Source organism: Lacerta agilis, chromosome 2, assembly GCF_009819535.1.
Source record: "Lacerta agilis isolate rLacAgi1 chromosome 2, rLacAgi1.pri, whole genome shotgun sequence".
NCBI lineage: Eukaryota > Metazoa > Chordata > Lepidosauria > Squamata > Lacertidae > Lacerta > Lacerta agilis.
The window spans coordinates 101,291,719-101,306,321 of NC_046313.1; the positions used below are offsets into that span (position 1 = coordinate 101,291,719).

Here is a 14,603-nt window from a genome sequence, read left to right on the forward strand (position 1 = left end):
TAACCTAACAACAAATTCTTTTCAAAACGAAACCCTTTCTGAACAGTTATGACAAGCCCAATAAAAAGAACTGAATAATAATTAAATAAAGCAACAAAACATGCAATGCTAATTCGAGCCTCTGGTAGTTATCATTACCGATTAGGAGGGCCGCTTTGAATGAAACCATACTTAAGTCATGATATTGTAAAAGGATTATAATTACTTTTCCCCTGCTTACTGCTCTGAAGTTCCTTTAAACTTTCACTAGCCTCATTCAAATTTATCTTCCTTTCACCATATTTAACCCACAGTATCTTGCTCATTTTACTCAAAGTGGGCATTTCCAACACATACCATTCTATAATATATTGGATTTCTCTCCCACCCCCCACCCCCCGCCACCCCCAATATTTTGTGAATAGAGTCCTGCTTTGTGCCATTATTTAAAAAATATTGGCAAGGCTTTTGAGTTTTTTTGTGCTCTCTGCCTCTGCCACGAGTCTAAATTATAAATTTTACCTCATCTTTTTATCTGAACCTGAATAACTGTCTCTGCCAGGGCTTAACAATAACCAGCCCACCTCTAATAGCCGTAGGGAGGAGGGGGGAACCCTTTGCTGCAGACTGCAGTGGGGCTGCTTTGTTCCTCTGCCTTAGATAATCTTTTTCCAATGGAACAATGAGAGCTGCTTCTTTCATTTCACCAACCTGCCTGCCAGCGATAAAATAAGGTGGCAACGATTCAAACCATCAAACTGCTTCAGGGGAAACACTTGTATGCCCCATTTCCTTCCTTCCTTTTCTTTTTAAAACCCAGGAAATGTTCCGAACCATTAGGAGAACAAATTTCAAAGAAGATGAAAGGGATGGCTGAGGAGTAGCCTTTCAGATTTTGGGGCTGAGGGTTTCTTGTTTTTTTTTGCTCCCCCCACCCCCACCCCCCCATAGGGCTGCTAGAATACAAATGTGGCAGCCCTGGAAAGAAACAGCTTCTGAGGTTCTGAAATTGCACAGGCCTGTCGGATAAGAAGTTTAAACAAATTAGAAAATTCTTTCCAGTAGCACCTTAGAGACCAACTGAGTTTGTTCTTGGTATGAGCTTTCGTGTGCATGCACACTTCTTCAGATACTTCTTCAGATAAGAAGTTTGTCTCTCGTCATAATTCGTTCGCCTATTTGTTAACATCTTATCTCAGCCTTCCTCTAGCATGGGTAGGCAAACTAAGGCCCAGGAGCTGGATGCGGCCCAATCGCCTTATAAATTCGGCCCTCAGGCAGTCCGGGAATCAGTGAGTTTTTACATGAGTAGAATGTGTCTAAATATTTATTTAAATAAATATTTAAAGTTTATTTAAAATGCATCTCTGGGTTATTTGTGGGGCATAGGAATTCGTTCATTTTTTTTCTTCAGAATATAGTCCGGCCCCCCACAAGGTCTGAGGGACAGTGGACCGGACCCCTGCTGAAAAAGTTTGCTGACCCCTGCTCTAGAGCAGTGTTTTTCAACCTTTTTTGGGCAAAGGCACACTTGTTTCATGAAAAAAATCACGAGGCACACCACCATTAGAAAATGTTTAAAAAATTAACTCTGTGCCTATATTGACTATATATAAAGTAATTCTCTTGAATTTTTCAATTTTTCCCACGGCACACCAGGCAACATCTCGCGGCACACTAGTGTGCCGCGGAACAGTGGTTGAAAAACACTGCTCTAGAGAGCTCAGAGCCGTGTACATTTGTCCTGCCCTCCATGTTATGATCACAGCGACCCTACGAGGTAGAGATTGTGGCCTGAGTGGAGTTTTGAGACTGGGTCGCCCTAACCCTTGTCTAGCGCTCAACTCGCTAAACGTAAGTCTGTGTTGAGAACGGCAGCACAAACGCCTTCTACACTCCACTAAGAGCTATGCAAGAAGTGTGGGTCATGGGAAGGTGGAATGGGTTGCATAAAACTGGTTTTTACCCAGAGATGGACTACAGGCCAAAGGGAAGTTTTCCATCTTACCTGCAACCGAAGAATCATGGAGCATAACAATCCCTCACCAAAAAAAAAGTGCTTCCAGGCTGTGTGAAAGATACTCGGAGTCCAGTGTGATTTTCATGCTCTTTATTCAGCTCATAGTAGTGAGGAAATGGAGTTCCCCCAAAACGTTTGCTTTATATACACTATTTACACAATGGGCCCCACGTGATTGGCTAATTCCGGGATACTCCTGTATGCCAATCAGAGTGCGGATTCACTTCCACCTGGAGCTGGATTGGGTGACTCCTGCAGACCAATCAGACTGCTGCAATCTCAATCCTATTGTTCTGGGACCAGTCAGACTGCTGCAATCTCAATCCTATTGTTCTAGGACCAATCAGACTGCTGCAGTTTGGATCCTATTCCACTCAGTACATACCGTATTTTACGCTCCATAAGACACACTTTTTCCCTCCTAAAATGGAAGGGAAAATCGCTGTGCGTCTTATGGAGCGAAAGCTTCGCTCCCACTGCCTCCCCCCATCCCCCGTCGCGTTCGGCGGAAGGTGGGGGGAGGCAGCAGCGATGTTGCTGGATCATGCCAGCACCTCCGTTCACCGAAAGAAGCTTCTTTCGGCGAGCAGAGCTGCTGGCACGATCCACCAACACCTCCGCCGCCTCCCCCCACGTCCCGCCGAACGCGACGGGGGATGGGGGGAGGCGGTGGGAAGCGAAGGGGATGTTGGTGGATCGTGCCAGCAGCTCCGTGAACGGAGCTGCTAGCACGATCCACCAACACCTCCGCCGCCTCCCCCCACGTCCCGCCGAACGCGACGGGGGATGTGGGGAGGCGGCGGGGAGCAAAGGGGATGTTGGTGGATCGTGCCAGCAGCTCCGTGAACGGAGCTGCTGGCACGATCCACCAACACCTCCGCCGCCACCCCCCACGTCCCGCCGAACGCGACAGGGGATGGGGGGAGGCGGCGGGGAGCAAAGGGGATGTTGGTGGATCGTGCCAGCAGCTCCGTTCATGGAGCTGCTAGCACGATCCACCAACACCTCCGCCGCCTCCCCCCACGTCCCGCCGAACGCGACGGGGGATGGAGGGAGGCGGCAAGAAGCGAAAGGGATGTTGGTGGATCGTGCCAGCAGCTCCGTGAACGGAGCTGCTTGCACGAACCACCAACATCTCTGCTGCCTCCCCCCATCCCCCGCCGTATTCGGCGGGAGGTGGGGGGAGGCAGCTGCGATGTCTGCTTTTGGGATCGGTGGGCGGCAGAGAGGTTGGTAGAGGATTTCCTCCACCACCCCACGCGCTGCCCGCCAATCCCAAAAGCAGGCTTTTGGGATCGGTGCAAGGCATGGGATGGTGGAGGAAACAGCGGGGATGCTGCTGCTTTCTCCACCACCCTGTGCCCCGACGCCAAAAGCAGGCTTATCCCCTGTTGCTTTAAAGGGACATGGGGAGGAGGGGAGAAACCTTCTCCCCTCGTCCCCATGTCCCTTTAAGGAAGCGGGGATGAGCCGCTGTGAAGGGAGAAGGGGCTTCCCCTCCAGCACTCCCCTCCGTGTTTTTTAGAGGAGGAAAACCAGGAAAATATTTTTTCCCTGGTTTTTCCCCTTTAAAAAACAAGTGCGTCTTGTGGTCCGGAGCGCCTTATGGACCGAAAAATACGGTAACACTGTGGCTATTTTGAGGTAGGATTCAACCACATACTGGCAAATTCAGGTTTCACAATTAAAGTTAATTTGGAGCTCGTGTGCAACAAACTGGCTTCCCCTCCCCCCAAAAAAGACAACCCCAGACTTTTGTGATATTAAAAGTAACAGGGGAAATGATCTGGAAAGTGTGGGATAATATTTGCCTGACACAGTATCACCATTCTCACAAACAAATCAGAACGAACCTGCAGTTAACAGGTTGTTTGTTCAAACTCAAAGATTGTGTCAGCCATTTAAAATTTTCTAGCTGTGTATTTTGCCCCTCCCTTCCTGGGCTAACCACACAAAGGATATGATTTCCAGAGCATACACAATGTATCTCCTAATAATTGAAATACAGAATTGTCTGTTAATTATAAATCTGATACACAATCGACTAGTCTCTAGGTTTCATGGGACTTTTTGTATTCCAACTGAGCAGCTGAGAACTAATACAATTTTTTTACAGAAAATGTCCTATCTTTACTGGAACACTTAGATGTACTTGAATATAGTACACAACAATAGGGTAGGGTTTGTTTGTTTGTTTGTTTGTTTGTTTTTGCAGTGCAGTGACCTCACATAATCCATACCCTCACAAGCCCATCTCACCTGAAAACCCATTCCACAAATCCCTGAGACAAGAGAAGGATATACTTTGAAAAGCTGGGTATACTACTTCTCTACAGATCATACGAAACAAAGAGCGGCAAAGTTAAAAGAAATAATAACATCACGGAAAAGTAAAAAAAAAAAAAAAATGAAAAAAAATGAAAGGCCGGAGGATAGGAGATCCCACATAAAATGGTCAGATCCCCCAAATACAATATGCTATGTACTTGTGTGAATGGAACTGGTGATTAATAAGCTCCCCGCAAATACTAGCTGCTGTTACACTTACATGAATGAAACTGGTTATTAGTTATAATAATGTAATACAAATAGGCAAGACAATAGCAGGCTCCAAAAAGGAAACTCCAGCGTAAGAAGCTTGGAATGAGATCAGAGAAGGGAATAGTTAATTGTGCTGTTTCTGTTGCATCTTGTAGTACCAAAAGCCACCAGTACGTGTAGAGGGCCCATAGCCAAACCAAAACACCAACTATGTATTTCCTAACCACAAACCCATGAGCTCTCCAGTTAATTATGGTAAAGACTCAGTCAATCCATCAGCAAATACTCAGATAACAGGAAAACCACGTGCTTTGTCAGTTGTGCCAAAGCGCTGCCTGCAACAGTCAGGATGTTAAAACAATAAGTATGATTTATTTCTTACAACTGTAACGTAGAAACTACAAGTGTACTTGCACTGGTGCTGGGAAGTGTTTTGTAATTTTTGTGTGTATGTTTTGTGTCTGTGCAGAAGAGTAAATCTGCACTGTTTGTGGGCCTGTAGGGAAAGCAAACACCTGCAGATAAAATTCTTTATAAGCCTCCTAACAGATATATACAGATACATACACAGACCTGCATATGCAATTTTATCTAGCCCCTCATGTTACATTTTCAGGGAAAAGTCCAAGCAAGTTGCACAGAAAAATACACTTCTGGCTCCTGGCTCCTGTTCTGGGAACAAAGTGACTGCAGAGAATACAGTAATTGGCCAACCCCATTTTAGGCTGTCAGCCACACATTATTTTTATAACCCAAAAACCTGAAGGTAGTTATTAGGTGACTCGAGACATGTAATAAAAACCAGCAATAGCGGACTCTAGTGTGGTAAACAATTTGGAATTGATTAAAAAAAGAGAGGACTTGATTTCCAATAAAACTTCTCACTGACGTGCTGTGGGTCTCTCTTGAGTCAGGGCAGCTCCCTCCCCACACTGTGCCCAGTGGGGCTGCTGCTTCTCCTCCTCCTCCTTACCTGGAACTATGGGGCAGGCTCTCCCGATACATCTGCTCCGAGGGCAGCACGTTGCCGCAACGTGGGCTCATGGGTAACGCCCGCGAGCTGACACTGACGACAGCTTCCCAATCCTCTGTGGACTGAGGAGGAGACACAGCAGGTTTAAAGCAGCCACCCCAGAGAATACAACCCCCATCAGGGGGACAGCCTCAGAGATGGCCTTGCTGCAAAACGTAATACGACAAAAAAAAAAACCAAACCCAGCAGTGGACATTCGCTATAGGGCTAGAGGAAACATTTGCTTTTGGAGCGCTTTCCCACGGAAGCAGCTCATCCTGCTTAGCAGCTTTCCAAACCCGCCAGCTCTTATCCCTTGCCCTACCAGTGACACCTCCATCCCTGTGCCAAAGGTGGGGAGCTTGTTCCCTGCCCCCCCCCCCCGATGTTCCTGACTCTTGGCTTGTCATGAATGAGCCAGCTCCCAGGGAAGGTCTGAAGCCAGCTCCCAGGGAAGGATTACTGCCAGCTGAAGAACCATCTGTTTGTTTTGACAATAAAGCATCCTTTTTAATTAACTATGCTCACTGTGTTATCGAGCCGGGAACTGGACTCCTGACATGGTGTAACGAATCGGACCTAAGTTAAGGGATTTTCAGAAACCCACGGTGTTTTATGAGTTAATGGGCACCCCAGTTTGAGTGGCAGATATCTCATGGGAGGCGGGACATTCCGCTCTTTAAAAGGAGGGAGCAGCCGTTAGAGAGGGAGAGTGGTGACTGGAAGAAGGAGGGCGTGGGGCCAGGATAGTGGTGGGTAGGTTAGGATAGGTTGAAGATGTGTATATGATGCTGAAAGAAAGAGTTTACACTGTTATGAAACTAAGCTTATAAACGATTGCATTACTGAAACCGTTATGTTCTGAAAGAAATAAAGACTTATTATTGCTGAGCTAAGAAAATATCGTTCATTTGGTCCAGCAAGTTATGTATGCTCATGAGGAGGTGAACTCAGGGAAAAGACAAAACTGACCTGCAGGGCGATAGTTTGTGTCTTGGAGTTCCCTCAGGAGGGGCTAGCGGGCGGAAACCTTGGCATTGCCACAGAGTTGCTAAGAGGGCTTAGCTAACTGATATAGTGAGGGATCTAATAAGGAGAGACCCCGAACTGTAGGCAAAGAAGAGTTTAACCCCTGAAGCCCAGAGTGGAGGATATAACCAGCCACGGCCGCTAGACAGGAAAACTCCCGTTACTAAGAGATCCCCAGATTATAAATAAAAGGGGATTGACATAACGGACGGACCTCAGAGGGACAGGTGGGGTGGATTGAAATTTGACCCAGAACACCTGATTAGAAATTCACTTAGTAACAAGGGGAAAGTGTGAAGTGGAGGTTCGTTGCACATGGCTATACTGACTGTGGCTGATGGGGATTGGAATCCAACAGCATCTGAATGGTCACACTCTTTCCACAATGTGTAATATGGGTCGAATCCCCAGTTGATGGGCATAGATTAAAAGAACTGGGGCAAATCCTCCTTTCTACTGCTATTTAACCACTCTCCAGCTCCAGAAAGGGTGTGAGTTATAAGTTGGTAAGTCCCTGCTTCAAATCTATCCCTTAGTCTCCTCCGTCTGTCTGTAATATGGGGGTGGCCTACCTTGCAAGGTTGTTGTCAGTGTTATCACTGAGAACTTATTATGTAAAGATTAAGCATTATTATGATAAGCATCATGAAAATATTCTCGTTGTCCCAACTACAGCTCCCCCCCCCCATCGTTCAATTTCTGATTCAATAATGCAAGCATTCAGGAAAATGTCAGAACTCCCCCCCCCCCACAACAAGCACCCGCCACGCTCACCCCAGTTCCCTCCACGTACCTCAGGCTCATAGCGCAACAGGATGTCATATTCCATGGGGTAGGGGATGTTGTCGATATGGAAGGATAAACCAGCCCCATCCCTCACGCGTGCAAAGCCGGGGCCAGTCCATGTAATCATGTGACCTGTATGTTCACGTTGCATGACCTCCACATCAGGCTGCGGGTGAAAACATTACATCAGCAAAGCCGCAGGGACATAGAGCGTTGCATTGCACTGAGTCAGACCATTACTCCATCTAGATGCGTATTGCCTACTGACAGTGGCTCTCTAGGGTTTCAGGCAGGGGTCTCTCCCAGCCCTACAAGGAGATGCTGGTGATTTGAACCTGGTACACCCTGCATGCAAAGCAGATGCTCTACTGCTGAGCTGTGGCTGTGGTCCCTACATTCCCTCCAGTATTCCCAGCTCCCACCCATCTGACACTCCTAGAGGCAGGCTGGGTGCTTTTGGGAACCTGAGCTGTGAGCAGAATCATTCTGGTTATTGAAGTCCTCCCACACGACAGCACTTAAGTCACTGCAGGACGTTCCTGACCAACCGCAAAGCACCTGAATTCTACTTGCGTAAAATCACGGTCACGCAAAGCTCACGGAGGATGCCTTTAAGAGATTGCAAGGGCGAAGTGCATAGTGTCTAGATTCAGGTAGGTAGCTGATTACTTAGTTTATTTAGTTGGTTTGACGCAGTCGCAATTTTTTTAAAAAATTGTCCAGTAGCACCTTAGAGACCAACTAAGTTTGTTCTGGGTATAAGCTTTCATGTGCATGCACACTTCTTCAGATACACTGAAGTAGAAGTCACCAGACCCTTATAAATGGTGGGAGGGTGGAGTGGGGTATTTCTCAGAAGGGTAGTAGGAGATGGGTGATTGACTCAATGGGTATGGTAAACCTGTTGACAATTGTTAACGACTCCAATTAGTGCTGCAGGAAAAAAGCAAGGGATGGTATGCAGATGACCAAAATTTCCGTCCTCCCTTCCACAGGTGGGCGGGGTTTGTGGCACCGAGTGAGAGTTACCTGGACGGGTGCCACCCACCTGCTTTAGCATGTGTAATGAGACAATAATCCAATATCTCTATTCATACCAGGTCTCTCCATAGTTTTCAGTTTAGTAATAAGTTGTAATTCAGCAACTTCTCTTTCAAGTCCATTTCTGAAATTCTTTTGTAATAAGACAGCTGCTCTGAGATATTGTATAGTGTCTATTCAAGTGCATCTTCTACCTTCTGGCTAAATGCAAGGCAAAGAAATAACACAGTTGACCAAGAAGACCCGAGTGGCTGCTCCTCAGCTCAGCTTTATGGACCAGCAACACCTACTGAGCGGCCTGGAGCTCTGGTCCAAACCACCCTTGACCACCATGGACTTCCTTCCCTGGTTTCCCCCAGCATCCTCTCTCTCCCACCTTCTGCTGAAGTTGCCTGGCTCTTCGGAGCGCTGCTCGCTGCTGCAAGAGTCTGATCGTGCTGTGCTGTCGTCGCAGCCTCACTTTGCGCCCGTTCTGGACCCCGTTGTAATATTCCACACAGTCCACAGGGGCCTCGGGCCGCAAGGCACCCTACAACAAAGCGGGGGAATTTTTAAGTTTCCAACACCATTGGTTGCTCCTGCTAACCGTTTCCATCCTCAGCCACTCAGCAACCAAGGGGCTCTGAAAGGCTCACTGAGGCTGCCAAGGCAAAGAGGGAGCCCATGGAACTACCCTATATTGCATGGTTTGGCCAATGGAGGTTGTCCCATATGGGCAAATGGGGAGTTGCCCCACCAGTCTCATTCGGTCCACACTTGCTTGGCTTTTTACATAAAAGTGTTGTCCTTTTGGTAGTCAGCAGGGAGGAGAATGGGGACGAAACTAGAATTCGTTGGCTCTGCCTGCCATTGGCTCTGGTTCCACCTATCATTGGCCCTCCTTGCCTTCCATCCTACCAGCCCATGGTTGACTGATTGAGCCACCAGGACAGTTTTAATGAATTTTCTCCTTGTCTGCAGATACCTCCGTGGTGATGTGCCTTACATGCTCATGTGCTTCCACATACAAAACATTCTGAATTCATGAATGAATTTGTGGCATGCAAGTAGGTCAGTGTATGCAAGGTTCTGATTTAGGCCAGTAAGCTGGACTGGGAACTTTTCAGTCCCCATGAAGGTGTGCGTGCCTCAGAGACAACAAGGTCTCTTGGGCAACACCCACAAGAAATGCAGGCGCCATCTCCTTTCCCTTTGGACAAGTAACCCGCATTCACTAGCAGTTTTCCAGACACAGCCCCCCCCCCACTCGCTCTATGTCCCGGGTTCTCACGCTCCCCTTTCCCTTCCTCTGCCCCAGTGCACTCACTGGCAGGCCCTGATGGGTTGGTGCAAGACCTGTGGCATGCTCCGCTTCATACATATAATAGTCCAGGGGCATGCAGAAAAACCCCGGCTGCACTTCATCACACTGGCGCCCGATGAGGTGGGGCCGACAGGGGCATTGCCCATCATCCATGGAACACCTGGAGAGAGAGAATCATAGAATCCTAGAGTTGGAAGAGACCACAAGGGCCATCCAGTCCAACCCCCTGCCAAGCAGGAAACACTATCAAAGCATTCCTGACAGATGGCTGTCAAGCCTCTGCTTAAAGACCTCCAAAGAAGGAGACTCCACCACACTCCTTGGCAGCAAATTCCACTGTTGAACAGCTCTTACTGTCAGGAAGTTCTTCCTAACAGGAAGAGAATGAGAACAATGGCAAAATATTTGAGCCCTGCCATTGGGAGTAGGTTTGGCAAAAGGGGTGCAAAAGAGAAAGGGAGGTTGCACACTCAAGTAAACAGTCTCTTGATTCGCTTTAACTCGCAGCTGGAAAGAAAGAATCGGGGGGGGGGCACTTAGAGAGTGTGCTCCGAATTCTTCCTTATCCATTTGACCCCATGTGTTTACCTGTACAGTGCTTGCTTGGCCTCAGGTAATGGAGAGCTGGGTATGGTTTTGGGCCAAACCACATGGCAGTCAAAATGGGGGGGGGGGGCTGGTGGGTCTAATTAGGCCTGCGGGTTGGAGTTTCCCTACCACTGTCCTAGACCCAAAAAAAAGCGCCACCATGTGCAGCAATGCGCAAGTATAGCAAGTCCAGCTTTTTTTTTTACAATCACAGCTCTGCACTACACGTTTAAAGCAGCCTCGTGCCATTTTTTTAAAAGATCAAAGCTTCCTCCAAAGAATCCAGGGAATGGTAGTTTGTCATGGGTGTTGAGAAGTTTTAAGAGATCCCTATTTTCTTCTCACAGAGCTGCAATTCTCAGAGTGGTTTAATAATTCATCCCTCTTCCAGGGAGGGAACTCTGGGAATTGTGGCTCTCTGAGGGTCACCTAAGATCTTGCAGTATCATAATAATAATAGAAACTACAGTTGTTGACTGTGAAGGACGCCATGAGTGTTTAAAATGATATGATCCTGCTTTACAGTAAATGTATTGCTCAGATGGGGCCTCACAGAATCACTTACAATTAAAACAATGTGCAGTTAAGAAGTTTAAAATGTGCTTGCCATTCCCTTCACTGCAAAAGCAACCTTTTTAGTTATTTTCCAAGCTTCCGTGTAGAGCTGCGAAGTGAGAGATGGCATCAGATGTATTACAGAGCTTGACCTCTCTTCTTCTTTCTTCTTTAGCGATCACTCGTAGTCGAGTAAGATTGTCTTCCATAAACACGGTTTTAACAATGAGTCCGTAAGTGGCTGTGGAGGCCAATTCTGGATCCACACATTTTTCCACAGTGGGGACATTGGTTTCTGGGTGGGAGTTGATCACGGTGTGGATTCACCAAGCGTGCCTTCCTCTTAGCACGTTTCTCCCTTGCGTCCTGAGTTCGAGTGTCTTCAAAGCCCATTACACCTTTGGTAAAGACTGTTCTTCAATTGGAGTACTAATTCCATCCCCTTGACACCTGAGTGGCCCCTGAGAATATAGAAGTTGGGCATCCCTGCCGGGGCATCTTACCCATAGAGGCTAGTGGCACAGGCGCTAGGGCACCAAGTTGTGGAGGGCGCCAGGGAAGAGGCGGAGGCTGGACGTGGTGCCTCCCAGCTCAGCTGGCCACTTCATCTGCCATGGCCACCGTGGCACGAAGCGGCCAGCTGAGCTGGGAGGCGCCGCGTCCAGACTCCGCCTCTTCCCCACTGGAGGAGCCGCCCTCCAGCCACTGCCTGCCTCCTCCAGCCCTGCCGTCCTCCCTAAAAAAAAGGTGGACAACTCTAGGAAACGGGGGGGGGCGCCGCCGGAGGGAGCTTTGCACCACGGCACCAGATATGCCTAAGACGGCCCTGATCCCTGCACTCTTCCCTCCCCTAGCCAGCCACGGAGCGACATTCCCTCCCTCCCTCCTCTCCCCCAGCCCAGCCCATGTCCCTTCCATTCCAACCTGTTGCTGTAGGCACCTCCAAAATCACAAGCACAGCTCCGGCAGCCAGCCATATCATTGCTCAAACCCCAGTATTCAGGCTGTGGAGGAAAAAGACCATTAGTTCAACTAAAGGATACTCAGGCCTGGAGTATCCGCATCACACCTTTTAACGGTTCCGCGGCACCCACTCACCAAACATTGGTTGCAGTATCGCCCAGCGACAAATCGCTTGCAGTAGCAGTCGCCGCTGATGTGGTCGCAGGGGAGGCTACCTGGGATAATCCCACGAGGGTCGCACCTGCAGGCTGAGAACACACATAACTAGCACTTTCCATGGGTTTTCATCCAGCTATGCTAGGCACAAGGCTAAGCCATCTTGATCTCCTGGCCCAGCTCAGCGGGGCTCCAGAATTTGAGGCGACTACCCCACCCATTGCTCCACCCTCCCCCCCACCGCAACTGCAAACACCCAGATTCTGAAAGCAGAATACATTAAATCAAATCAGGCGTGTCTCCTGAATGCACAGGTTATATCGCTTTGAGCCAAAACGAACAACTTTTAAAATAATTTAGAATTTTTAATCCCATTGTCTCGGCTGCGGGATAGATGGCTGGAACTCGTGAAACACTGGTTATATAGGAGCGCAAGAAGCAGGGGGCTTGGGAAAGGCTGGAAACTGTATGAAGCAATGAAATGGAAGTGCCGTTCAGATTCCTGAAGCCGAACAGAAAAAAATCCAAATTGTGGTAGAAGTGTTACTACTGTTGCTCATAAGAATAATAATTTATCCACCGTCCTCTATGCAATCATTTCAAGGCAAAGTGCAATAAATTATTTTTAAAGCAGCCAATGCATTTAAAACAAAATGATAACAATATGAATAAAGGTAAAAGGTAAAGGACCCCTGGACAGTAAAATCCAGTCAAAGGCGACTATGGGCTTAGAGTGCTCATTTCACTTTCAGGCCGAGGGAGCTGGTGTTTGTCCATAGTCATGTGGCCAGCAGGACTAAACCGCTTCTGGTGCAACGGAACACGGTGACGGAAGCCAGAGCACACAGAAACGCTGGTTACCTTTCTGCGGCAGCAGTACCTATTTATCTACTTGCTCTGGCATGCTTTCGAATTGCTAGGTTGGCAGGAGCTGGGACAGAGCAACGGGAGCTCAACCCATCACGTAGTTTTGAATCGCCAACCTTCTGATCAGCAAGCCCAAGTGGCTCAGTGCTTTGGACCACAGCGCCACCCACGGCCCTTTTTATTATGAATAGACTCTCACGGCAAAACCCCACCCATCTGGCCGGAACTGAAAATATCTTCATTTGTTTCTGGGAAGTGCAGAGAGAGGGCCCCTGTTGAATCTCGTAAGAAATGTTGTTCCACAGATCAGGGGCAGCCACCCTAAAACCCCTGCTCCAAGTTACTGTGAGGTAGGCTTCTGAGACCTCCTTCTTTGGAGTCTCCTTCTTTGGAGGTCTTTAAGCAGAGACTTGACAGCCATCTGTCAGGAATGCTTTGATGGTGTTTCCTGCTTGGCAGGGGGTTGGACTGGGTGGCCCTTGTGGTCTCTTCCAACTCTATGATTCTATGACCTTTGGAACTTGCAGGAGACACCCACCCACAGAACACACAAACATACTGGGTGTGTAAGGGGGTGTCTCAAGTAGCCTGGTTCTGAGCTGCATAGGGCCTTGTACGTTAATAACGACACCTTGAACTTGGCCTATCCACAGACTGCCGCAGGGCAAATCCCGCTAGCAAGGGGTTATATGCTGGGGGTGTTTTGCCACCACAAGCAACCTAGCTGCCGCATTTTGCACCGGCCTTTGCCTCTGGGACAGCCCAGATATCAAGCTCTTTCCCACACACACCCTGTACCCATGCTGGCACGACTTGATTCCACACCTGCCCCCACAAAGTCTGATGACCCCAGACAGTCACCAATACTAACGCTGGCACCCAAGAGGGTCATTGCGGCTCAGTCCGTAAAAGGCCTCTTTGCAGCTGTCGCAACGCACGCCTTTGACGTTCTCTTTGCAGCGGCACTGCCCAGCGATCATGCCCAGCATCGCATCTGTATGGCTGTCACAAACGCCACCGTCCAAGGAGCCCACGGGGTCGCAGTCACATGCTGTGGGACAAAAGAAATTGGATACTGTTTGGGTCCCCTTTACAACTTACGTTAATAGGGCTCTGTCTTTATGTTCCCTTCCAATCACACAAGTTTCATTAAGGAGAAACAAGAAGAGATAAAGGTAAAGGACCCCTGGACAGTTAAGTCCAGTCAAAGGCGACTCTGGTGTTGCGGCGCTCATCTTGCTTTCAGGCCAAGGGAGCCGGCGTTTGTTCACAGACAGCTTTCCGGGTCATGTGGCCAACATGACTAAACCAATACAGTGGTAGCTCGGGTTAATAACTTAATTCGTTCTGGAGGTCCGTTCTTGACCTGAAACTGTTCTTAACCTGAGGTACCACTTTAGCTAGTGGGGCCTCCCGCTGCCACTGCACGATTTCTGTTCTCATCCTGAAGCAAAGTTGTTAACCTGAGGTACTATTTCTGGGGTAGCGGAGTCTGTAACCTGAAGCGTCTGTAACCCGAGGTACCACTGTACATGACTTTAAAAACTTTTGCCTTTGCTTTTTTCATTCTTTTTTTATGCCAGGAGGTTGAGCACAGTCTGTTAGCTGTGGAGTATTTCATAATATGATGTGTTTCTTTTGTTACTTGTTTCATGTATAGGTTTCTTCCATTGTGAAAATATTTCAGCAAGAGAGAGAGGGTGCCGCTGAAATTTGACAGGCAAAAGTCTGCCACTGTTCTCAATAACATACTGTTATAAGTG

General features: G+C 48.1%; 1 protein-coding gene across 3 annotated transcripts in view; it reads right to left on the minus strand.

The window, feature by feature from the left end:
* Positions 1–14,603, minus strand: part of LOC117041976 (laminin subunit beta-2-like) — a 70,472-nt gene that overhangs the window by 22,508 nt on the left and 33,361 nt on the right. For all 3 annotated transcript variants that reach the window (XM_033141390.1, XM_033141389.1, XM_033141391.1), the window contains exons 11-17: positions 13,712–13,891; positions 11,953–12,065; positions 11,779–11,858; positions 9,715–9,871; positions 8,785–8,937; positions 7,375–7,533; positions 5,514–5,635 (exon numbers count right to left, since the gene is read on the minus strand). In XM_033141390.1, the coding sequence (XP_032997281.1) occupies positions 5,514–5,635; positions 7,375–7,533; positions 8,785–8,937; positions 9,715–9,871; positions 11,779–11,858; positions 11,953–12,065; positions 13,712–13,891 (964 nt within the window). The remainder of the gene's footprint in view (positions 1–5,513; positions 5,636–7,374; positions 7,534–8,784; positions 8,938–9,714; positions 9,872–11,778; positions 11,859–11,952; positions 12,066–13,711; positions 13,892–14,603) is intronic.